Below are 27426 nucleotides of genomic sequence, written 5' to 3'. Positions count from 1 at the left end.
TATACTGACTTTTTGGAACTTCAATTTCTAAGAATTTCCGGAGCTGAGTTCCAAAGTCTCTTTCTCCTTCCCTAGCGTCATAAAAAGTGACTTCATTTTTAAGAGTTCAAGAGAAAATTTTCCGAGAGAAGGAACCGAATCCCATCTTTGCCTGTTTCCTGTAACGCCAAATGCACGTTTTTAGAACTCCAATCTCGAAAACATTTCCAGGGGAGAGCCCCTGAGGTCTCCACCTTCTAACATGATCGAAGATCTTTTGTGCCTTAATGCACCCTCGTTTTTTTTTGAGCAATCACGATTGCTTATTGTTCTCATTTGACCGTTTTTGGTGTCCGTGCCTTTTTCAACTTGGACCAGAAGCCTTTGCAGCACCACCGCCCACCGTCCTCTGCTGGCGGCGCGGCTGCTCCGGTTTTGAGCTATCCGCCACTCCTGGTCGGAGGCGTCCATGTCCTACACACACGCACGTTCACACACATACACGACTTCACACAAATACACTCAAACACGCCTACGTGCATACACACAGGTCTACGCACACACACAACTATGCACACGTAACCGCCCAGGAGGAGAGGCAGACTTGGGGGGGGGGGGAGGGACAGGAGCCGTTTCTTGAAACAATAACTCCAATGAGTAGGGTCCTGTCTCAGTTCGTGATTGCGAAAAACATAATTTGAATTCAAAATTTCAGAATTCAAATTATTATTATTATTTTTTTTTTTTAATTTTATTTAAGTATTTATTTTTTTGCTTTTTCAAAGCTTAGCCACCATTATATATTTTTTTAACTCCCTCCCTCCCCTCTCGAACTTTTTCTCTCATGTGCTCCGTCGAACGTACGTGCTTTCGATTTATTATATTTATTTATTTACTTTTTCTTTTCTTCTTTTTTTTTTTTCTGCGTCCTCGAACCTGTGTTCCTTTGTTTCATTGCTCCCTCAAACCTGTGCATGTTTTTTTTTTTTTTTTTTAGCAATCACGATTGCTTATTGTTCTCATTTGACAGTCCTTGACGTTGTGGTTCCTTTTTCAGCTTGGATTAGCAGCACCACCGCCCACCAGCGGCGGCACGGCTGCTCTGGTCTTGAGCACTGTCCCCCGGAATCCACTTCTGCTGGGTGGTGCCGCCCATATTCTTCCTACACACGCATGCTCATACACCCTCGCCTACACGCGCGCGCCTTTACACACACACACACACACACGCCTACGTGCACACACGTAAGCCTATACACACACACAACTATACACACATAACCACCCAGGAGGAGGGACATGCTTTGGGGGAGGGAGCCATTTCTAGAAACAATAACTCTAATGAGTAGGGTCTTTTGTTGCAACTCGTGATTGCGAAAAACATAATTTGAATTCAAAGTTTCAGAATTCAAATTAGAGTTGATTGGAGGAAGAGGGTCACAGTTTTTTTTTTTTTTTTTTTTTTTTTTTGTGCCCTTGAATCTGAGCATCTTTTCGCTTCTTTTTTGTGCTCTCCCAAACCTAAGCTCCTTCTTTTGCGCCCTCGAGTCCATGCGCTTTCGTTTTTATTTTTAAACTTTATTTGTGTTCTTGAACGTGTGCGCTTTTGTTTTTCTTTCTGTCTTATTTTTTTGCATCACCAAACTGGTGTGCCTTGTTTCTTTTTCTTTTTTTTCACCCTCTAACCTGTCTACCTTCGTTTTTTTTTAATTTTAATTATTAATTATTATTATTATTGTTATTATTATTATTTTTGAGCCTTTGGTCGTGGTTGACGCATTCTTGTAGACTCCGCCCCTGCTACTGCGTTTTCCTATTTTGAAGCAGATGTTACTATTTTTATTTTAATCAAAAATGGGGGGAGGATCATATTCATGATCAGAGTTATGTGTACGAAAAGTTTCGTTTTTGCAACAGCAATTTTTGTAAAGAATTGGTTTTTATGAAGCTAATTTTTTGCAAATACTAGTTAAGTTTCCGCTACTACTGTTAGGAACTATTTGCATTCTATACGAATGTCATAAAATTTTGCTTTTTAATTCTTGCAGCAACATTACATTCATTTTTTGAAAACGAGTGCTCACTTTCACGCAATCGGAAATAAAGCGAATGCGGCGTTTCTATTTCTTTTTATGCCTGTCGGTGTTTTATTGTTGTTTTTAAGATATCACGATAAATCCAATGTCGGTTCATCTTGCAGACTATTTTTGGGGTTTTTATTCTGCGTCGCAAACTGCTGAAAAATATTCTGCTCCCGACATTCCGAGTCTCCAAATTCCAACCCTACCTAAAAGTATATGATGCTCCCGATTAAGCATCAAAAGTTATTTGAAGGAATTAAAGACATCCACATTGGGGATTGTCCTCAAAATTCCTAGTTGATGTTTTTCAATAAGTTGTCCCTAAAATTATTTTTTCCATTTCTTTTAGCTCCGTGATTCATACCACGGTTGTCCGTGATTTAACTGTAAACAAAGTTTCCTTCCTAGGCCGTTCAGCGAAGCAATCGATCTTTCTTTTGCCGGAAACTTCGATCCGAAGGTCATAGGTAATTATTTCGGATATTTTCTCAAATTTCATTTTTTTAAAACCATGTTTTGAAGATGAATACAAAAAGAGTGGGCAGTCATGATAAAACCTCATTGCTTGCATCTCATTTTTATTGGCAGGAATATCTTCTTTTTCTCCTGAATTGTGAAGTTACGTAACGAGGAAGATTTATGACCCACGTGTTGTTGCAAACATTAGCGCTTTAACCGGTGTTTGAACTCGGTTTTAAGTCATTCTATTAATTTAAAATCGTTAAGTGAAGTGTTTGACAGATCTACTCAAGAGAATCGTACCAAAGTAGTCGAGGAAGAAGAGGTGATGTAATCAACGGTGCTATTGCCGCATCTTAGTTTAAAGTTCACATTGCAGTTTTGAACTTTGGAGAAAGAATTAAATGTCCAGAATTACATTTATATTCAAACATGAACGAGGCCAAAAAAAGCAGGCCTTGAAATCATTTATTTATGTATTTATTTATTTTTTACTATAACATATAGTTTGCTTTATTTTTCACCAACTGAAGAAAACTGCCAAAACCATTATTCTTTTCAACAGAAATAAACTGTTTTTTTTTAATATTAAAAATTATTAAACATATATACCGAATAATAATAAATTAATTATAAAAAATATTATTAAAAATTCCTCTTTCAAATATGAAAGAGACCCGAAAGAAAAAAAAAATAATTTAACCTTTTTTTTTTACTATAACATATAGTTTGCTTTATTTTTCACCAACTGAAGAAAACTGCCAAAACCATTATTTTTTCACACATGTGCTTTAAAAGACTTTTGGAGAAAGGATTTAACAAAAATAAACTGGGATTTTAAAAAAAAATTATTTTAGAATTTTTTTTTTTAAATTAATGTTAGCAGTTGGAAAAAAATTTCTGCAGAGCCAAAAATTTTCTGCAAATGCTGTTCGCGCATTTGTCTATATTATGCAAGACTGGTTACATTATAGTTATTTTCTATTTGTTTTATGATGCTTCCATGTTTCGTGAATAATTAATGTTATTAAACAGAGGTTCACCGTGTGGAAAATCGAATCCCTTTTCTGGGCTTTTACGAAACTCTGAACTTAAAGAACGAAATATAGCGATCTTCTTTGATAAAATAATTCCACTTTGTTAAAATTTTGATCAAATTTACTTACAACACAATTTTTATATAATTTGTTTTAGGATATTAGTTCTGTCAGCCCCGCTCAAACGAATACCGCAGGTTCCAACATATATTTTTTAGAAGATGGCTATTTTGTAACATGGGCTTGTTGGAAGTTTTCTTATCTTTCCACCTGAATTCAAAGATTTTAAAAGTGAAAGTTTTCATAGTATATTTATATATATAAATGTAATTCTAGATTGCATCTGAAAATACATATGGCTATCAAAAGTGCTGGATAATGCTCTTTTGATTATGAAACATATTTATTTGTGAATTTGGAAATTTTAAATGCCATAATTATAGCTTTTTAATTTACTCCTTCTTGTTAAATCACATTTAGATAAATTGGAAAGCATACGGTAGAATCTCGAATGACGGAGGTTCTGCTTAATACAAGGTGGTTTATTTATATTTTAATTTAAGTTTTTAGTGATTGAAAAAAATGTTTTATAGATTAAAATCTAAAAATCGAAATCTTTTAAATCCATAAAATTTCTTTAATTGCATCTATTCTATTAAAATAATAAAATTGGTGTCGGCAACATTTGCGAAATGGTATGAAATATTTATCAACTAGAAGATACGATGGACAAAGTTAATCATGCATTGGAAAGCAACTCAGTGCATTTAATGACTTAAATTTAACATCCATTTTCCACAAAAAGAACATGTGACACTCTGAAGGAAGTGGACAACCTATCCTTGAAATGGATTCATGGACTGTTTCAAAATATGTTTTTTAGTTGTAACTAAAGTTATGTTGAAATTTAAGTGATAAAACTTTTCGTAAAGACGATTCTTCTTCTTTTTTTTTATACTGAAGTAAAAGGTGAATATAGTTATGTATTATGAATAGTATAAAATTTAAATAATGAATTTTTTTCGGATAATCTGATTTTCAATTATTTGAGGCCCAATTACCTCGGGTTTTCGAGACTCTACTGTATTCTAAATATTAATTTAAATGGATCTAACCCCAAAATCTTAAAAAATTGAAGAACTTCTGGAAGTAATGGAATATCCCTCAAGAAATTGGATTTTAAGAGAATGTTACTATGATGCAGTGTTGTATTTTTTTGCTACTGTTCTAGTTTTTGCTTTACAAACACATTTTGCATCTAACTTCTAAATTTTAATAAACTAAAAATGTTTCTCACTCTTGATTAGTTCTTACTTAAATATGTCCATTCCATAAAGCACTCCAGAAATCATTAAGAAAAATCTTAAAGATGCAAATTTGCAAGAACTGTTTTTAAATTTTGTCGAAAGTAAAACTCATTTGACCGACATAATATGAGATTAAGAGAAATGCCATCTTACAAAATTGAAGCTTGAAAATATTTCGTATGGTTTCTGAGCTCTGTCACGAGAAGTGAGTGCGTTCCGATTTAAAATTTACTCTTTAATGATTTCAAGGAGAAATTTTTGAGAAATACAATTTCATTGTGAATGTGGAAAGAAAAGTTGATAATTAAAAATGTTAGTTTTTAGTAGCAGGGATCAATCCAGATTTTTTTTTCTCTCTTCCTATTTTTGTGCAAGAATTGCAGCACATTCTATTTTTGTGAAAGTTTTTTTTTCCCCTTTCAGCAGTTTTTGTGATTTTTTTGCAGACAATATTTTTTTTTTAAATAAAAGTAGAACACCTGAAATTTTAGTTTGAAAATACGAATGTCATCTACCAGGAGCCAATCCAGGATTTTTTTCTCGCTACCTATTTTTGTGCAAGAATTGCAGCACATTCTATTTTTGTGAAAGTTTTTTTTTCCCCTTTCAGCAGTTTTTGTGATTTTTTTGCAGACAATATTTTTTTTTTAAATAAAAGTAGAACACCTGAAATTTTAGTTTGAAAATACGAATGTCATCTACCAGGAGCCAATCCAGGATTTTTTTCTCGCTACCTATTTTTGTGAAAGTATTGCATCATTCTTTTTTTGTGAAAGTTTTTTTTTATTATCATTAGCACTGTTTTTATGAAATTTTAGAAAGAGGCATCCTCATTTTTGTAAAAGAGAAGTAGAAAAAATTTTTCAAAAGAAAATAGAACCGACTTCAAAATTGCTCTAAAAAGTGAAAAATAATTTATTCTTTAAACACCATCGATAATACTTTTAAACATAATTTTTGAAGTTGGTGCAAAAACAAAACGTAAAATCCAGAGTAACGATGCTTCGTTCATATTTTTTTCAGAAAATCATCCTAAGTTAGGGACGAAACATTTATAGCGTTACTCAAATATGCTGTTATCAATGCATAATGTATGTGGTAGTGAAGAAACTAGGCCTGGTTAAATTTATAGTTGTAGTTGAGTTATGGCTGTGAATGATCTTATCTATCGTTTTTGCGCCAACTTCAAAAATTATGTTTAAAAGTATTATCGATGGTGTTTAAAGAATAAATTATTTTTCACTTTTTAGAGCAATTTTGAAGTCGGTTCTATTTTCTTTTGAAAAATTTTTTATTTCATTCTTTTTAGTGTAAATGTAGATATTTCAGTAAAAGTAAGAAGTTACCTAGTAAGAAGTTCGGCGAGAAGTGAAGCGAATACTCGTTAGTCTCAACTCGAGATCTTTATTCAGAACCACGAATGAACGTTACATCTCCTTATATACAACTTGAGAAAGTGCTGGAACTTTCCAAACTTGGAAAGATACAGAAATTAATAGAACATTCGAGAAAATACGGGAAACAGTAGAAACGAAATTTTAGTAACATTCACTTTCTCCTCGTCGGGATTTGAACCCGGGTCGCTTGTGTGGGAGGCGAGAATTCTACCACCGAGCCACCGTTATCCACGGATGAAAAGTGCGAACTTCGCTACAATATCATTTAAATCATTTAATAGGGAAATTGCATAAAATTTACTGTTTTTTGCCCATAACTTTTTTTCTAAAGAACAAATATGGTCAAACAAAGTAATGGGACCTAAGTTGAGCCATCCCCTATCCATTAAAAAAAGAATCATCAAAATCGGTTTACTAGGTGAGACGCTGTGAGTGGACAAACAAAGAAAAAAACATACATACGGTATGAACTGATAACTGCCTCCTTTTTGAAGTCGGTTAATAAGTGAAATTTTAGTTCCAAAAGTGTAAATGTCATCTAGTATTTTTTTTAACAGGTTTCGTTTTTTTTGGGGGGGGGGGGGCTGGGAGCTAAAAACCTAAGAAGTACAAAAAATAATATCGTAATTTCAGCTTAATGGGCTATGTACTGTGTACAATATAGGAAATGATGAGAAAAACGGTTTCCCAAAACAGATGTTGAAAGATTGCGATACTATTGCATAAATACACTTTGGCGAGAAACAGCTAAAAATGAGTCAAAATACTACAAAAAGCTTTCTATTTAAGCGATTGTTCATATAAACCTGCTTAGAATTTTATTTTATGAGTCAATTTTGTTTTAAACAGGGAAACAAATTTTACATTTTAAAAATGCGAATTTTTGTGAAATTTTCTATGTTTTTGTGAAGCTACTGATTTTATTACTTGATTTTTGTGAAAGTACCGATTTCAAAACAAGATTTTTGTGAAGGTACCGAAAAACGGTAGCAAAATCAGCCTGTATTGGGCCCTATCTACTGTTATTTGTATCGGGGTTTTTGTTTTTTGGTGGGGGAGGGGGAGCTAAAATTCTATGAAGTACGCAAAATAACATCGTAAATTTAGCTCAATAGGCTTAGTACTGTGTACAATTCAGGAAATTATCAGAAAAACGGTCCCACAAAACAAATGCTAAAAGATTGCTTAAGTGCAAATTATCAAAAAATGGCTAAAAATGAGTTAGAATGTTACAAAAAAGTCCTTACTAAAGAAAGTGTTCATATAAATCAGCTTAGAATTTTGTTTTATGAGTGAATTTAGTCTTAATTAGAGAAACTAATTTTTGATTTTAAAATGCAGATTTTTGTGAAACTTTTGATTTTTTTTTTAAATGTTTTTGTGAAGCTACTAATTTTATTAGTACTTGATTTTTGTGAAAGTACCGATTTTAAAATACTTTTTTTTGTGAAAGAACCAAAAAACAGTAGTAAGACCAGCCTGTATTGAGCCCTGAGTAGAAACTTTTCTTTCATGGTATGTTACCAATATTTGTTTTTGCTACCAAAAAAAAAAAAAAAAAAAAGCCTTTTACTTCAACTGAAAAGAAATTTTAAAGAAATTTATGTAGTGAAAAGTTTGTTTTAAAAATGTTAGTAAATGTGTTCTTTTTAATTTGCAGCCAGAATGTCAGCTCCCACACAAGAAAAGCCCGACATCTCTTACACGGAGGAATCGACCACCGGAAAATTCGCTCGGAAATGGAAAGATAACCCCCTCATGGTGGTTGGTAAGTGCTTGACTTAGAAAAGAAAAAACCCTCTCTTGTAGGTTTTTTTTTGTACCAAAATACTTGCACCGAATACCGTGTCATACTTGCCAACTTTACTGTTTTTAACGGGAGACTCCCGTTTTTTTGCTTCCATCTCCCGATTTCCCTTTTTTGCAGTTTTTTCAGTCAATCGTGAAAAAGTTTCACTTTCTTCTCAATAGATGGCGCCCTTTTCGATTCGAACAATGTCAGGGAGTAGTGAGGTGAAGTGTGACATTTTGTGACAAAGGGGAAGGGGGTCAAATATGATGAATAAAAGTGCGACACCATTTAAGGACAGCCCATTAGTACTCCTTCAAAATCTCATTTTACTCCTTCAAAACTCCTCCAAAAATCCTTCATTTTATTTCTGAAATTGAGTAAGAACCCTGGAGAAGGAGAAAGGTGAAGTGTGTCACTTTGTGACGAAAGGGGAAGGGGGTCAAATACGATGAATAAAAGTGCAACACCATTTAAGGACAGCCCATTAGTACTCCTTCAAAATCTCATTTTACTCCTTCAAAACTCCTCCAAAAATCCTTCATTTTATTTCTGAAATTGAGTAAGAACCCTGGAGAAGGAGAAAGGTGAAGTGTGTCACTTTGTGACGAAAGGGGAAGGGGGTCAAATACGATGAATAAAAGTGCAACACCATTTAAGGACAGCCCATTAGTACTCCTTCAAAATCTCATTTTACTCCTTCAAAACTCCTCCAAAAATCCTTCATTTTATTTCTGAAATTGAGTACGAACTCTGTTAGTTTCTTGGTTCTCTTATAAATGTGACTAAACAATTATTCTGTATCTTTTACATTTATGTTATAGTGACCAATTTTGATTGGGCTACAAGGGTCGTTATAACGAACGTCGACAGATATTATGTTTAACCTTTTTACTGTAGGATTTATTTATTTATTCAGGCCAATTAAAAACAGAAAAAAGTTTATCTATTTTCTGCCTTTTGAGAAATCTCTGGGGCCTGGCAAAAATACCTTTTTGAACCCAATCTTTGAAACTAGTAAATTTATTAAAAATTGTGAAAGTGTTTAGATTTTTTTTCCTGATTCCCATTAAGATTTTTCAGCTGTTTAATTTTGATAGAAGTTGTTGACTAATATAGAGAAATCAGGGTTGGTTTTTTTGCTGGCTCAAAGGTATTTTTGCCGGGACAGTGGAAAAAACCATGGCAAAAATGGAAAAAACCGGCAAAAATGGAAAAAAACGGCAAAAACCTAATTCCAAATAAAGTTGCATTATAGTGTTAGTCAAGAAATAGTGACAATATAATATAAATAATGCACTTTAATATTTCAGTTATGTCTCTCCAAGTTACTTACAATTTATAAGGTGAAAAATAAATTAAAAACAAAGGTTGGAATTGCAAAACTTAAGATTTTAAATGTTTGCTAAAACAATTTTTTCAGAATGAGCCAATTCCTTCAATGCTAAAACAAAGAATGTTTACTTAAGCTTAGTAAATTGATAAAAAGATTGAATTCTAATTATATATATACATATATTTAATTAATCACTTTTTTTGATCCCACTAAGATTTTTAAACTATTTAATTAATGACAGAATATTGACTTGAATATAGAAAAATATTCACTTTTCCTCACTAAAGAAATAATGCATTTTTTCTCTCTAACTGTGAAAATGGATAGAGCCAAGAGAAGAATTTAAAAAGAAAAAAAAAAGCTGATCAATATGTCCATTCTATATTCACTCTTCTTTTTAGTAATACAGTAAAACCCCTCCTAACGGACACCCCTCTTATGCGGACAATTTTTAATTCCCCAGTTCCAATGCAAATAACATTATTAAACACCTGTCCTGCGGACACCTCTTTATTGCGGACAAAAAAAAAAATCGTCCCGTTAGTGTCCGCATTAGAGGGATTTTACTGTACTAGCTCACTCTACAAAAAATGGCAAAGCCTTTTATCAAAATCTTTTCATGTTTTTACTTTTATATAAAAGGAAAAAAAAAACTGTCCGTAAGTTGTTAACACAAAATCTATTTTTGCCACTTTGGCAAAAACCTATTTTTGCCGGGCGGTGAAAACCGTGGTTTTTTCCATAGTTCCCCCCCCCCCCCCCCGCAAAAACTTGCCAACCCTGAGAGAAATAATAGGATTTTTTTCCTTCACTATAAATTAGTACATTTTTTAACCTTTCCTCTAATAATAAATATCTGAGGAAAGTTATCAAGAAAGACAGAAAATCTATCTGTTTTATCATTTTTTAAAACTAATTTGCATCTCAAGTTAGACTGCTTAAGTTTTCTTTGCAAGAAGTGATGGATTAAGCAAATTGAACAGTATTTTGACACCTTTTAGCCTTCCTCCCAAAACATAAACACTCATAAGATTTTATTAGCTTAATTCCGTTAACTGTATTGACGGGAAAAAAGATGCTTATTGTTTTTTTTCTTTTCCCCAGTCTATTTATCGAAAACTGCTAATTCACTCTATTTGTCATTTCAGTTTTGTTAGTTTTTTGTTATTTGAAATCAGGACACAAGAATAAACTACTAAAAGTGTGCACAACCAGTGAAATTTTGTAGCTACTTGTCAGTGACCTACTTTTCTCAATTTCTGAAAAATTTAAAAATAAAAGTTTTTAAAATCTTTAACTTTAAAACAAGTCACACTAGAAAACAAATAAACCAATATTAAAGTTTTATTGATGTATATTTAATATTTTTTTTTATCAAGTTGCTGAGGAAACAAGTTAAGAAAAAATTATACAAGTTCTCGGTTGAAATTCCAGTTTTGCCACTTTGGCTGTAACTGGAAAAAATCCGTTTTTTCTCAGGTGTAAAAACTGCTTTTGTGCCCACCTAAGGCAAACTTGCCAACCCTGAAATCTAATGGCATCTGGATTTAACAGATTTAAATCAAGATTAACCAGGGTTTCTGTTAACCGAGTCGATAATGAAGCCTTAAAAAATAAATAAATAAATAATGTAAATTTAATAAAGCAAAGAATCTTCAATTTGAAAAAAATCAAGATTAACCAAGGTTTCTCTTAATCGAGCCGACAATAAAGCCTTTTTAAAAAAAAAATATAATGTAAATTTAATAAAACGAAGAATCTTCAATTTGAAAATAAAAATATTTTCTGGAAATTTGTGTTTTCTTTAATGCATCTTTCAATATTTATCTTGGCATTGTTGCAAACTTCAATTAATTTTTTTAACTTACTACAGGTTATTTTTCATTTTTGCTTTTTTTTACTGTAAGACATTACTTTTCATCTGTTCATCTTTTGAAAATATTCTATTGTATGTTTAATTAATACATTTTAAGAACTTGACTTTGGGGGGGGGGGGGGGAACCTCTCTGGTAGAGATGCACCAAATTTGACCAGATGACCGAATATTTGGTCCAACTTCTAACTGAATATGAAGCTAAATACCAGATATTATGTTTAACCTTTTTTCCTGTAATATTTATTTATCTAGGTCTATTCAAAACAGAAAATGTTTGTCTATTTTCTGCTTTTTGAGAAATCACAGGGATCTTGGCAAAAATACCTTTTTGAACCTGATATCTTTTCAGGGGCTGCGCTAAGGATTTCAAATTGTTAGCCAGTAAATTAGCCAAATTTTAAAAGTGTTGGCCAAACTTCAAAAGTCTTATCCAAAGACTAGGTAACTTTAACTGATTTTAATGTATTTTTGTCTGCAGAAATATTTAAACGTAGAATGAAGTGTAACTCAATTTTTAACTATATTTTGAGGATAGGGAGATGTATTTTTTTGCTATGGAAATTTTGGATAATTTTCTGATCACCGATAAATTTGCCAAATTAGAATTTTTTTTCTCTGAATTTACAATTTTATCGCATTTGGCGCAGTGGCGAATGTTGACGCGGTCCCTGTCTTTTAACTTAGTAAATTTATTAGCAATTAAAATTAAGATTTTTTTACCCTGATTCCATTAAGATGTTTGAGCTATTTAATGTTGATAGAAGTTGTTGACTAATATATAGAGAAATATTAGGATTTTTTCCTTCGCTAAAGGAGCATTTTTTCCCTGGATATAAATATCTGAGGAAAGTTATCAAGAAAGACAGAAAATCTTTCTAGTTTCACAAGACAATCAATCACCTTTACATTATAAGTTAACAATTATTTTTCTGCGTCAAATACAAACCACATATATCAGGGCCCAATACGGGCTGATTTTGCTACCGTTTTTCGGTAACTTCACAAAAATCTTGTTTTGAAATCGGTACTTTCACAAAAATCGAGTAATAAAATCGGTAACTTCACAAAAACATCGAAAATTTCACAAAAATTAGCATTTTAAAATATAAAATTTGTTTCTCTGTTTAAAACAAAATTTACTCACAAAATAAAATTCTAAGCAGGTTTATATGAACAATCGCTTAAATAGAAACTTTTTTGTAGTATTTTAACTCATTTTTAGCTGTTTCTAGCCAAAGTGTATTTATACAATAGTATCGCAATCTTTCAACATCTGTTTTGGGAAACCGTTTTTCTCATCATTTCTTATATTGTGCACAGTACATAGCCCATTAAGCTGAAATTACGATGGTATTTTTGGTACTTCTTAGGTTTTTAGCTCCCTCCCCCCTCCCCAAAAAACGAAACCTGTTAAAAATAATACTAGATGACATTTACACCTTTCGAAATAAAATTTCACTTGTTCTACTGCTACAAAAATTTTGATGCCTCTAAAATTTCACAAAAACAATGCTGATATAAAAAAAAAAACTTTCACAAAAATAGAATGATGCAATACTTTCACAAAAATAGGTAGCGAGAAAGAAATCCTGGATTGGCCCATGTATATTATCGGTAGCTTACCGGCCCAGAGCCGCAAAAACATTGATCGGACCAGCAGAACATACATTTTACCGTTTTCCTTTCAAAAATTTTAACTTTATCAATTTTTGAAACTAGTTTGCGCCTCAAATTAGAATATTCAAGTTTTCTTTGCAAGAAGTGACGGATCAAGCAATTCGATTTGACACCTTTAGCCTTCCTCTTAAAACAACACTCATAACATTTTATTGGCTTAATTCCTTTAACTGTATTGGTGGAAAAAAAGATGCTTGTTGTTTTTTTTTCTTTTCTCCAGTCTATGTCTATAGAAAACTGCTAATTCAGTTTACTTGTCATGTTAGTTTTGTTATACAATTATTTTTTGTTATTTGAAACCAGGATGCAAGAATGAACTACTAAAAGTGTGCACGAACCGGTGAAATTTTGTGGGCTACTTTTCCATTGGACCAGTGACCTACTTTTCTCAATTTCTGAAAAATTTAAAAGTAAAAGTTTTTTAAATTTTTGACTTTTAAAAAAAGGCAAACTAGAAAAAAGTAAACAAGGAAAAAAGGTTTATTGATGTGTATTCAGGGCCCAATACAGGCTGATTTTGCTACCGTTTTTCGGTACCTTCACAAAAATCTTGTTTTGAAATCGGTACTTTCACAAAAATCAAGTAATAAAATCGGTAGCTTCACAAAAACATCGAAAAATTCGCATTTTAAAATATAAAATTTGTTTCTGCGTTTAAAACAAAATTTACTTATAACATAAAATTCTAAGCAGGTTTATATGAACAATCACTTAAATAGCAACCTTTTTGTGGTATTTTAACTCATTTTTAGCTGTCTCTCGCCAAAGTGAATTTATGCAATATTATCGCAATCTTTCAACATCTGTTTTGGGAAACCATTTTTCTCATCATTTCCAATATTGTACACAGTACATAGCCCATTAAGCTGAAAATACGATGGTATTTTTGGTACTTCTTAAGTTTTTAGCTCCCCCTCCCCAAAAAACAAAACCTGTTAAAAATATACTGGATGACATTTACACTTTTCAAACTAAAATTTCACTTGTTCTACTATTCTTTTACAAAAATTAGGATGCCTCTAAAAGTTCAAAAAAAACAATGCTGATAAAAAAAAAAATCTTTCACAAAAATAGAATGATGCAATACTTTCACAAAAATAGGTAGCGAGAAAAAAATCCTGGATTGGCCCCTGATATTTAATATTTTTTTTATTAAGTTGCTGAGGAAACAAGTTAAGAAAAATTTATGTAAAGTGTCAGTTGAAATTGTAGTTTTGCCACTTTGGCTGAAACTGGAAAAAATCTGTTTTTCTCAGGTGTAAAAATTGTCCCCCCCCCAAGTCGAACTTGCCAACCCTGAAATCTAATTGCATCTCAATTTGACTGATTTAAATCAAGATTAACCGAGGTTTCTGTTAACCGAGCCGATAATGAAGCCTTTAAAAAAATAATAATGTAAATTTAATAAAACGAAGAATCTTCAATTTGAAGAAATCGAGATTAACTGAGGTTTCTCTTAACAGAGCTGACTATAAAGCCTTAAAAAAAAAAAAAAAAATTAATTAAAAAAAAATCATGTAAATTTAATAAAACAAAGAATCTTGAATCTGAAAAAAATCAAGATTAACCGAGGATTCTGTTAACCGAGCCACAATAAAGAAAAAAAAATAATAATGTAAATTTAATGGAACAAAGAAGCTTCAATTTGAAAATAAAAATATTTTCTGGAATTTTTTTTTTTTTTTTTTGTAATGCATCTTTTAATATTTATCTTAGTATTGTTGAAAACTTCAATTGACTTTCTAAAACTTACTGCAGGTTATTTTTCATTTTTGTTTTTTTTTTACCGTAAAGCATTACTTTCTGTTCATCTTTTGAAAATATTGTATTGTATTTTTAATTAATACATTTTAAGAACTTGCAATCCTGAGAAGTTTTTTTACAAAGTTTTTACTAACCGAGATTTTTGACATCTGGGGCAGCCCAATTAGCTTGGATAATCAAGATTCCACTGTGTTAATTTAAAATGAATAAAATAATAAAATTAATTCTCTTAAAGCGGAAGTAAAATAATACAGTAAACGGCTAATTTGTTTCATGTGTATTTGCAATTATGCATCATTTGAAAATTAATTTTGATTTGAAAATTAAAACTGATATATGATATGATAACTGGTTATTGTGGTAACTATAAAGAATCTTACATCCATTGAAATTAAAGTTGCTTAAAATATCATTACAAATTCAAATTTACTCAAGTAATTGTCTGATATCAGGGCCCAATACAGGCTGATTTTGCTACCCTTCACAAAAATCTTATTTTGAAATCGGTACTTTCACAAAAATCAAGTAATAAAATCGGTGGCTTCACAAAAACATCGAAAATTTCACAAAAATTCGCATTTTAAAATATGAAATTTGTTTCTCTGTTTAAAACAAAATATACTTATAAAATAAAATTATAAGCAGGTTCATATGAACAATCGCTTAAATAGCAACCTTTTTGTAGTATTTTAACTCATTTTTAGCTGTTTCTCGCCAAAGTGTATTTATGCAATATTATCGCAATCTTTAAACATCTGTTTTGGGAAACCGTTTTTCTCATCATTTCCTATATTGTACACAGTACATAGATCGTTAAGCTGAAATTACCATGATATTTTTCATACTTCTTAGATTTTTAGCTCCCCCCCCCCCAAAAAAAACAAAACAAAATTTGTTAAAAATACTAGATGACTTTTACACTTTTCAAACTAAAATTTCACTTGTTCCACTACTTCTTTTACAAAAATTAGGATGCATCTAAAATTTCACAAAAACAATGCTGATAAAAAAAAAAAACTTTCACAAAAATAGAATGATGCATTCACAAAAATAGGTAGCGAGAAAAAAATCCTGGATTGGCCCCTGTATATATGTATGTGTGTGTATAGGTATGTGCGTATATGCGATATGTATTTCAAGTTTTCCCTTCAGTTTCTTTCCCTCAACCACCATGGTACCCTTCACCGGTTAAGCTAGAAATGGCAGGTACGAAGGTATCATTGGTTTAAAATAAAATAAAATTAAAAAATAAAATGTAAGTTAATATCTGATGAGCTCCTTTTCTTTGAAAGTAGTAATCTTTGCAAATAGCAATTTGAATTAATTCTATACTATGTTTTATACTTTTAGTATCACTTACATTCATTGTATAAAAAAAAAATTACAAGTTATTTTACCAATTGTTCAATATTTAAATTTGTTTTTTATTCTGTTGCAGAATATCAGTATTCGATCGGATTCGAGTCTTCGGTTTGTCTGACGAACAGGCAGTTTACTAAATATTCGGCCAATCTCTTGTGTGTTAGTTTAATTATTTTTAATCTGGCAACTGATGGTTGTTGATATAAATTTTAGTGGTCCATTTGACCAGAAAATTATATCATGGTTTTACCAAGAAACTACCACATGATTTCTTTCAGTTTGCATTTTTTATAAGCTGAGAAAGAAATCTATTATTTTGCAAATAGTTCCTGGATCAAAATGACTCTTGTAGGAACGCCTATACATTTCTTAAAAAATGTTAATTGTTCGTTCTGACAAAGAATTAATAAACGAACTGTGATATTACGTTCCTTCGAATTCGACACTAGTCAGTGAAATGTATTCTGCCACTCTGGCCTTTGACTCCAAGCAAACAAAAATGTTTTTTTTTTTCAAAACATGCTTTGTGTTTTTAACTAACTATAAAAAAAGAAATAAAAAATAAAATTGCTATAGAAAAGTCAATTAAATAATAATAAATAAGATAGTTAAATTAGTTCATCCTTTGGGGGGGGGCATGCCACCCCCCCCCCCACAAATCTGCTACTGATTATAACGTATCATTTTTACCACCATTGTGGTTCATACTAGCCTTCCTCGCCAAAAAACAACAAATATAATATTTTGTCGGCTTAATTCATCAACTTGAAAAACCTGCGGTTTCCTTCTTTTCCCAAGTTTCACAGGCAGGTCTATTAAATTACGTTAATTTGTAACGTTAAATCTGTTTTACATTTTTTCCCCTTTTTTCTTTAACTTTGCATTATTTAAAAACGTAACTCAAGAAACCACAAAAAGTGTGTGCAGACCACTGAATTTTTGCAGTAACTGAACATTTACTATTGTTTAATTATAACTCTACCCATGAAGCCCAAAAGCAGAATGCTACTAAATTTGCGACATATGTCGCCGAACAACGCCTGAGCTGCAGTACAGTTCTATTCAAACGTGAGAGGGAAAACTCAGACAAATTTTCTGCAAATATCTTCCAACTCAAGACAGAATTTCAGACAAAAATTCTGCAGATTTCTTTAAATTAGAAGAACATCTAAAATTCTCGAAACTTACAATAATTTGGAAACTTATAATAAATGTTGAATTCGACAAGTCATTTGCAGGAACTTTAGATTTACTTTAAACTTAAAGAAATCTGCAGAATTTTGAGCAAAATTCTATCTTGAGTTGGAAGATATTTGTTGAAAATCGGCAGTTTCTGTAGATTTTTTGCAGAAATTCTACAGATTTCTGCAGAAACTGCAGATTTTCTGCAAATATCTTCCAACTCAAGACAGAATTTCAGACAAAAATTCTGCAGATTTCTTTAAACTAGAAGAACATCTAAAATTCTCGAAACTTACAATAATTTGGAAACTTATAATAAATGTTGAATTCGACAAGTCATTTGCAGGAACTTTAGATTTACTTTAAACTTAAAGAAATCTGCAGAATTTTGAGCAAAATTCTATCTTGAGTTGGAAGATATTTGTTGAAAATCGGCAGTTTCTGTAGATTTTCTGCAGAAATTCTACAGATTTCTGCAGAAACTGCAGATTTTCTGCAAATATCTTCCAACTCAAGACAGATAATTTCAGACAAAAATTCTGCAAATTTCTTTAAATTAGAAGGACATCTAAAATTCTCGAAACTTACGATAATTTGGCAGAAAGCTCGCGAAAAATGTTGAATTCAACAAGTCATTTGCGGGAACTTTTTTTACATTTTTATTCATTTACTTGAAACTTAAAGAAATCTGCAGAATTTTGAGCAAAATTCTATCTTGAGTTGGAAGATATTTGTTGAAAATCGGCAGTTTCTGTAGATTTTCTGCAGAAATTCTACAGATTTCTGCAGAAACTGCAGATTTTCTGCAAATATCTTCCAACTCAAGACAGAATTTCCGACAAAAATTCTGCAGATTTCTTTAAATTAGAAGGACATCTAAAATTCTCGAAACTTACGATAATTTGGCAGAAAGCTCGCGAAAAATGTTGAATTCAACAAGTCATTTGCGGGAACTTTTTTTACATTTTTATTCATTTACTTGAAACTTAAAGAAATCTGCAGAATTTTGAGCAAAATTCTATCTTTAGTTGGAAGGTATTTGTTGAAAATCGGCAGTTTCTGTAGATTTTCTACAGAAATTCTACAGATTTCTGCAGAAACTGCAAATTTTCTGCAAATATCTTCCAACTCAAGACAGAATTTCAGACAAAAATTCTGCAGATTTCTTTAAATAAGAAGAACATCTAAAATTCTCGAAACTTACGATAATTTGGCAGAAAGCTCGCGAAAAATGTTGAATTCAACAAGTCATTTGCGGGAACTTTTTTACATTTTTATGCATTTACTTTAAACTTAAAGAAATCTGCAGAATTTTGAGCGAAATTCTATCTTGAGTTGGAAGATATTTGTTGAAAATCGGCAGTTTCTGTAGATTTTCTGCAGAAATTCTACAGATTTCTGCAGAAACTGCAGATTTTCTGCAAATATCTTCCAACTCAAGACAGAATTTCAGACAAAAATTCTGCAGATTTCTTTAAATTAGAAGAACATCTAAAATTCTCGAAACTTACAATAATTTGGAAACTTATAATAAATGTTGAATTCGACAAGTCATTTGCAGGAACTTTAGATTTACTTTAAACTTAAAGAAATCTGCAGAATTTTGAGCAAAATTCTATCTTGAGTTGGAAGATATTTGTTGAAAATCGGCAGTTTCTGTAGATTTTCTGCAGAAATTCTACAGATTTCTGCAGAAACTGCAGATTTTCTGCAAATATCTTCCAACTCAAGACAGATAATTTCAGACAAAAATTCTGCAAATTTCTTTAAATTAGAAGGACATCTAAAATTCTCGAAACTTACGATAATTTGGCAGAAAGCTCGCGAAAAATGTTGAATTCAACAAGTCATTTGCGGGAACTTTTTTTACATTTTTATTCATTTACTTGAAACTTAAAGAAATCTGCAGAATTTTGAGCAAAATTCTATCTTGAGTTGGAAGATATTTGTTGAAAATCGGCAGTTTCTGTAGATTTTCTGCAGAAATTCTACAGATTTCTGCAGAAACTGCAGATTTTCTGCAAATATCTTCCAACTCAAGACAGAATTTCCGACAAAAATTCTGCAGATTTCTTTAAATTAGAAGGACATCTAAAATTCTCGAAACTTACGATAATTTGGCAGAAAGCTCGCGAAAAATGTTGAATTCAACAAGTCATTTGCGGGAACTTTTTTTACATTTTTATTCATTTACTTGAAACTTAAAGAAATCTGCAGAATTTTGAGCAAAATTCTATCTTTAGTTGGAAGGTATTTGTTGAAAATCGGCAGTTTCTGTAGATTTTCTGCAGAAATTCTACAGATTTCTGCAGAAACTGCAGATTTTCTGCAAATATCTTCCAACTCAAGACAGAATTTCCGACAAAAATTCTGCAGATTTCTTTAAATTAGAAGGACATCTAAAATTCTCGAAACTTACGATAATTTGGCAGAAAGCTCGCGAAAAATGTTGAATTCAACAAGTCATTTGCGGGAACTTTTTTTACATTTTTATTCATTTACTTGAAACTTAAAGAAATCTGCAGAATTTTGAGCAAAATTCTATCTTTAGTTGGAAGGTATTTGTTGAAAATCGGCAGTTTCTGTAGATTTTCTGCAGAAATTCTACAGATTTCTGCAGAAACTGCAGATTTTCTGCAAATATCTTCCAGCTCAAGACAGAATTTCAGACAAAAATTCTGCAGATTTCTTTAAATTAGAAGGACATCTAAAATTCTCGAAACTTACTATAATTTGGCAGAAAGCTCGCGAAAAATGTTGAATTCAACAAGTCATTTGTGGGAACTTTTTTTACATTTTTATGCATTTACTTTAAACTTAAAGAAATCTGCAGAATTTTGAGCAAAATTCTATCTTTAGTTGGAAGATATTTGTTGAAAATCGGCAGTTTCTGTAGATTTTCTGCAGAAATTCTACAGATTTCTGCAGAAACTGCAAATTTTCTGCAAATATCTTCCAACTCAAGACAGAATTTCAGACAAAAATTCTGCAGATTTCTTTAAATAAGAAGAACATCTAAAATTCTCGAAACTTACGATAATTTGGCAGAAAGCTCGCGAAAAATGTTGAATTCAACAAGTCATTTGCGGGAACTTTTTTACATTTTTATGCATTTACTTTAAACTTAAAGAAATCTGCAGAATTTTGAGCGAAATTCTATCTTGAGTTGGAAGATATTTGTTGAAAATCGGCAGTTTCTGTAGATTTTCTGCAGAAATTCTACAGATTTCTGCAGAAACTGCAGATTTTCTGCAAATATCTTCCAACTCAAGACAGAATTTCAGACAAAAATTCTGCAGATTTCTTTAAATTAGAAGAACATCTAAAATTCTCGAAACTTACGATAAATTGGCAGAAAGCTCGCGAAAAATGTTGAATTCAACAAGTCATTTGCAGGAACTTTTTTTACATTTTTATGCATTTACTCTAAACTCTGCAGAATTTTGAGCAAAATTCTATCTTTAGTTGGAAGGTATTTGTTGAAAATCGGCAGCTTCTGTAGATTTTCTGCAGAAATTTCATGTTCTAAATCTGAGAAGATTTGATTTTTCTAGCGTTTTTGGTTCCCCTTTAAAATTTTTTCCCCAATCGATCTTCATCCACTCCAATTTCCTCCATAAACATGTGTTTTAGAAATTACCAACATTGAAACACCACCATTGCTGAAAATTGCGTGTCTTGTTTGAGATTTCAATCCTTTTGAATCCTAAAAATATTTCAACTATTTAGAAAGTTTTGAAGTGTTTTATTACATGCTATGCTAACTCTACTCATTTTATTTATTATTTTAGTTATTTTTTTTTATTTACATTATTCTAATTGCTTCTTCACGCATGTAAAATTACATGGTTTGACACCCAGGTTCAGATTTTTGTAAAATCCTTTCTATGCATTTTAGAAAGCAAAAAATATTTTTGGAAAATCTCAATCGGTATAGGTTCTACAGAAATGCATAGCAACAGTAAAATTTTAAAAAATTGAAAAAGAAAAAAAGTTTACGTTGCAGAACATCGTCGAGTATTCTGCTTCGGGGCTATGAAATGAGTCAACATTAGTGTAAACGAAAGTCGGACTGTGACTTATTTTTCTAATTTTCTACTCCTTATTGTTTTAATGACATTGAAAATTCTTTTCCAGCCACTTCTCAAGTACTTTAAGCTTAGAAAGGCATCTCTAGTTTTCATGCAATGGATGGGCTAATCAGTGTGTTATTAAAATGCACACTTCTGAAAAATGCCTCTTCTGAAAAAAAAAAAAAAGAAACAAAGCTAGAAACTATTATTTTCTGTGATGCATCTGTCATACTTGCCAACTCTTCTGTTTTTAACGGGAGACTCCCGTTTTTTGCTCCTATCTCCCGATTTCCCGTTTTTTACGATTTTCTCCCGTTTTTGCAGTTTTTTCAGTCAATCATCAAAACGTTTAACTTTCTTCTCAATAGATGGCGTCCCTTTCTAATCATCTACCAATGTCAATGGAATAAGAACTTTTTCAAATTAATTAGTTCATTTAGTAAAAATTAAATTTTTTAGAAGCTTTCCACATTGCATGTTCAACAAAGCACGTTTTTTCCCGAAAATTGCAGCAGATTTCAATCTTTTTGCATCCTGAAATTATTTCAATTATTTTTAATGTTTGAAGTTATTTTGACATGTACTACCCTATACCTACTTATTTTATATTGTATTTCCATTATATATTGATTTCTTTTTTTTCCCAGGATTTTAGTAATTAAATTTTTGTAGCTACTTTTCTGGTACAGACTGGAGAATGTACGAAACTTTAAGAAAATTCACTCTTTATTATTTAGTTTTTCCTTTTCAGTCTATTTTTCTTGCTGCTACCAATTTGCTTACATCCGCAAAAAATCCCCATTTCACTTTTAAATTTAGTATTAATGTTATTTAAAAGCATAATTTAATAATTCTTTAGCGAGGATATGTCGATGGTGAATCACCTATATACCTCTAGTAAAATCTCTTGTTCATAAAGGAGATTTATTTACATTAAAAATGTTGTGTTGGTATTTAATAACGCAAGTCGACATTCTTCAACCTGGAATTTTTTCTAAAAACAACTGTAAAACCTGGAATTGTCAGGGAATTTCATTCTTGAACTTCTGTGGCAGCCCTGAAATAAGCTACACCTATTTTTTGGCTTCACCTGTGTCCAGTGTTGCATTATTTAAGCTACTGCCCAAATTTTAATCAAATACGTTTTAAATATTTTAATGATCTTTGTCCATCTTTGAAAGAGTTGCTGGGGACCCACCCCATCTCAATTTGTACTGCTTCCTCCAGGAGATTGACATCTCCTTTTTAATTTAGTGTTGTGTCGTCAAAATGTGATTTTGTCCTTTTCTTGTTATTCAAGGTTTTTGTCAACATATTGTTTCATACGTTGTTTAAATGTTTACATGTTTTTTATGACTTATTTTAAACTACTCATGTCTATACCTTTCTCCTCAAATCACGCTTACTGTTAACATATCCTGACTTATGTATATAACTTATTGAAAAAAATCAGAAACTGGCAAAAACTCACGAAATGAAAAAGAATTAAATTATTGACATGCAATAGGAAGTGCATGGGAAAAATAATTATTAACCAAAGCACAATGTAATTACGATGTTACCACAATTTAAAATCAAATGTTACATTGTTTGGACCCTGCAGTTGCTTCTTAGAAAAGGTGGTTTCTAAAATCTAAACAGTTTCTCAATCTAATATGTACAAATGAGCAACTTTAGAATATTCCTGAAACGGAAGAGCTAAGCAGGCAATGCATGAAGGAACAAGCAATGTTCGTGAAACTTTCATCTATTGTATATTTTTTTTAACTGGTCCACCATGTAGTAACTGGGGTAGTGGGAGAAATTCAACTGGAAAAATAAGTTTTGAGAAATAGGGCCAAATTTGTTTTGCAAAGCTGTGACATTAGGTACAAAATCTATGTTAATATTGGCAAGTAAAATTCTGGCACTTTCTTCTTGAAGCACGTGATAATTTCGATCACAAACAATTTAGATGAAGCATATAAGTGAGCAATTTAAAATCAGAAATGCCTTCCAATTTTGTATGTCGCTCCTCTTTCCTGAGCACCTATATGATTTTTCGTCATTTGTTAGATTAATCCAAACATTATGAGCATCTGCAATTGAAAATTTCCCTTCTCGAACTAAATCAAGGGCATTAGCAAAGGATTTTCCTCTTTCCCGAGCACCTATATATATGATTTTTCGTCATTTGTTAGATCAATCCAAACATTATGAGCATCTGCAATTGAAAATTTCCCTTCTCGAACTAAATCAAGGGCATTAGCAAAGGATTTTCCTCTTTCCTGAGCACCTATATATATGATTTTTCGTCATTTGTTAGATTAATCCAAACATTATGAGCATCTGCAATCGAAAATTTCCCTTCTCGAACTAAATCAAGGGCATTAGCAAAGGATTTTCCTCTTTCCCGAGCACCTATATATATGATTTTTCGTCATTTGTTAGATTAATCCAAACATTATGAGCATCTGCAATCGAAAATTTCCCTTCTCGAACTAAATCAAGGGCATTAGCAAAGGATTTTCCTCTTTCCCGAGCACCTATATATATGATTTTTCGTCATTTGTTAGATTAATCCAAACATTATGAGCATCTGCAATCGAAAATTTCCCTTCTCGAGCTAAATCAAGGGCATTAGCAAAGGATTTTCCTCTTTCCCGAGCACCTATATATATGATTTTTCGTCATTTGTTAGATTAATCCAAACATTATGAGCATCTGCAATTGAAAATTTCCCTTCTCGAACTAAATCAAGGGCATTAGCATAGGATTTTCCTCTTTCCTGAGCACCTATATATATGATTTTTCGTCATTTGTTAGATTAATCCAAACATTATGAGCATCTGCAATCGAAAATTTCCCTTCTCGAACTAAATCAAGGGCATTAGCAAAGGATTTTCCTCTTTCCCGAGCACCTATATATATGATTTTTCGTCATTTGTTAGATTAATCCAAACATTATGAGCATCTGCAATTGAAAATTTCCCTTCTCGAACTAAATCAAGGGCATTAGCATAGGATTTTCCTCTTTCCTGAGCACCTATATATATGATTTTTCGTCATTTGTTAGATTAATCCAAACATTATGAGCATCTGCAATCGAAAATTTCCCTTCTCGAACTAAATCAAGGGCATTAGCAAAGGATTTTCCTCTTTCCCGAGCACCTATATATATGATTTTTCGTCATTTGTTAGATTAATCCAAACATTATGAGCATCTGCAATTGAAAATTTCCCTTCTCGAACTAAATCAAGGGCATTAGCATAGGATTTTCCTCTTTCCTGAGCACCTATATATATGATTTTTCGTCATTTGTTAGATTAATCCAAACATTATGAGCATCTGCAATCGAAAATTTCCCTTCTCGAACTAAATCAAGGGCATTAGCAAAGGATTTTATTTTTTTAAATGATGAAATGAAGTTAATTTTTTAGTTTACTTAAACGAATATCATTTAGCTATCACTTAAGTAATTAAAGACGCTTTTAAGTTTTTGCCAGTTTCTGCCGGTTTTTACCGATTATAACCAGTTTCTGCCCCTGGCACGGCAAAAACTATAGTCCATTTAGCGAGAGCTGATAGTGGACGTAAACAAAGCAACGTGACAATTGGCGTTACCGCTGTCTGCTTGGCGCTGGGATGATTGAAAACAGCGCCAACCAGATAAGCGAAATGTCCGCGCTTTTAATGCGAACAGCATTGCCAATCGGGCGAGTGAGTCATGAAAGTAGTAACCCTCTTTGTTTACTTCCTCTATCAGCTCTCGCTGAATTGAGTAGTCCATTTAGCGAGAGCTGATAGTGGACGTAAACAAAGCAACGTGACAATTGGCGTTACCGCTGTCTGCTTGGCGCTGGGATGATTGAAAACAACGCCAACCAGATAAGCGAAATGTCCGCGCTTTTAATGCAAACAGCATTGCCAATCGGGCGAGTGAGTCATGAAAGTAGTAACCCTCTTTGTTTACTTCCTCTATCAGCTCTCGCTGAATTGAGTATAATTTCTGCCGGCAAAAAGCCAACCCTGTGCAGTATAACCCTCAAAGGCTCTTGAGCCATTAAAAATAAATAAACCAACCAATCACCTGTGTCCCCCTTCCCACAAACAGACATACGCACGGACATCTTGTTTTATCACGTGCGTGGATTGAACCTCCGTTTCTTCGGCAGGTCTGGGAGGCTGCCTCCTGGTGGCCATCGTAGGCGCGTACCGGTACAAGCACCGCGGCAAGCTGTCCACCTCCAACTACCTGATGCAGCTGAGGGTCACCGCCCAGGGCACGGCCATAGGCTGCCTCACGATAGGAGTCCTCAAGTCCATCTACGACCAGCTGCAGAAGAAGAAGAAGGCGCCGGCAGAGTGAACGTCGGGACCTCTCTCCCCGTTTGACTTTAGTACATTACAAAAATATTTTAATTCTCACATAATCGAAACTGTATACGTTTGTAGGGATACTATGGCCCGATCGATCTGTGGCGTTGATCGCTGCAGAACTGCTCCAGTGTGGAGTAAGGGAAATATGTCCTTCGCAATCGAAAGTATCCACCCTACGTCGACGAAATTTTTAGGATTTTTGTAGAAAATACTATTCATAAAGTACTTGGTGCACTCTCCTGTTTTTTATTTTTTAATTTTTTTTGTTGGGTATTTTATTTTGCACTGTTAAAGGGACTCATTTTGTTTTTTGCATCGAAATAGCTGCTTGAAAAAAAATTCGATTCCGAGTCACAACTGACTACAACTGTATTTATGTCGAGGACTGCATACTAAGTGCCTTGCCTCCATTATTTTTTATACCGGTAGATGGCAGCACCGTCACCGGATCGAACAGTTAATGAGAATTTAGAACTAGACCAGGAGCGAATAGCTACCTGGTGCTATCACCCCGAGAGGTATCGTTTCACTTGGAGGACATTGAGACCACGAGCATATTTATCGTCGCCCAGTCCCCTTTAATGACGACGGTAGATCTTCGGACCATCGAGGTTCGAACTCAGGACCCTCCGGCCCCGAATCTACCACGGCCCCTTGAAAAAAAATTTTCGGACATCGGAGCCTCAATGGCCGAGAGATCAAACGCGCCTGCTACCTGCTTGCCGTAGGACTGCCCCTTGATGTATTTTTTTTTCTCTTTGGTGATGTAAATCTTTCAGGAGGTTGTTCAGAGGCAAGGTGCTATGTTCGCAGTTATCTGCACGTGAAGCTAATTTGCTTCTTGTGATTGCATTGTGTCAGTTTATTTGTGTAGTCAATTACTAGGTGGCGCTAGTGTAACGTTCTACTGAAAAATACTGATTTCAACGGTGTCATTTAGGAAATAGCTTTCTAATTACATTCCTATTACGAAGTTTTACCTGAAAATTAAGCAGCTAGTGTGATGCTGTACATTTGGTGAGAAGAATCACTAGACAGCGACTTTTTAGATTGTACCACCTAAAGTATGGCAAAAGTCGACGTTTGTGAGTGGTTCGTAACCCTTACTCCATAATTGAAACCACTGATCTGTTTTTTTTTTTTTTTTTTCAACTGCAGTATGGTGGAATGAAATGGCTCATTTTGACAATTAAGTCGCACTGCGATCTTAAATCTAACAGTTGGCCAAGCACTTAATTTCTAAAGACTAGCAAAGCAATATATTTTGGATCAAAGTTTTTAGGGGGGAAAAACATACTTTAATTTAGTTGGTTTTCTGTTAGTTGTATAAATTTTCTTTTTGTGTTTGACTTAAAAAGTTGTAAGTATTTAAAAAAACAGACCATTTGGAAAAAAAAAAAAAAAAAAACCTTTGTTCTGTAAAAGTTCCGACAGTAATGTTCCTAGCGTTTGTATTTGATTTTTACCAAACAATGAGATTGTAGATTTTAATTTCTAGAAAAAAATAACTTGTAATTGTTGAAGTTGCTTAAGAATATTTTGAAGGAAGTTTCTTAACGTAGCTTTTTTTTAAATAGCTTATTTTGCAATTCAAATCAGGACACAATGTTATTTTCGTTTGTAATGAAAAAATGTATATTTTTCGCATGAAATGTTGTAGCTTTACGTTGAACAATCTGTACCTGAATCTGTAAATATCAGAATTTTTGATGTTGCAAATGATGTAGAATTTTAAAATAAAAACAAA

The 27426-nt window shown here is 32.5% G+C and overlaps 1 protein-coding gene across 1 annotated transcript; it reads left to right on the top strand.

Moving 5' to 3' along the window:
- Window positions 1–2458: 2458 nt before the first annotated feature.
- LOC129225853 (HIG1 domain family member 1A, mitochondrial-like) lies at window positions 2459–27426 on the top strand. The gene is made up of 3 exons (XM_054860375.1): window positions 2459–2527; window positions 7921–8028; window positions 25475–27426. The coding sequence occupies exons 2-3, from the start codon at window positions 7926–7928 to the stop codon at window positions 25666–25668; spliced, it is 297 nt and encodes a 98-aa protein (XP_054716350.1). The 5' UTR covers window positions 2459–2527; window positions 7921–7925; the 3' UTR covers window positions 25669–27426.

The sequence above is a fragment of the Uloborus diversus genome, chromosome 7 (assembly GCF_026930045.1).
Source record: "Uloborus diversus isolate 005 chromosome 7, Udiv.v.3.1, whole genome shotgun sequence".
NCBI lineage: Eukaryota > Metazoa > Arthropoda > Arachnida > Araneae > Uloboridae > Uloborus > Uloborus diversus.
Note: the sequence above shows the minus strand (reverse complement) of the source record. Positions and strands in the feature narration are given on the sequence as shown.

Excerpts from the sequence above, each read along its gene's own strand:
- LOC129225853 (XM_054860375.1), top strand. The coding sequence starts at position 7,926 with ATGTCAGCTCCCACACAAGAAAAGCCCGACATCTCTTACACGGAGGAA. Across the intron at positions 8,029-25,474 it reads TAACCCCCTCATGGTGGTTG|GTCTGGGAGGCTGCCTCCTG; the intron begins GTAAGTGCTTGA and ends TTTCTTCGGCAG.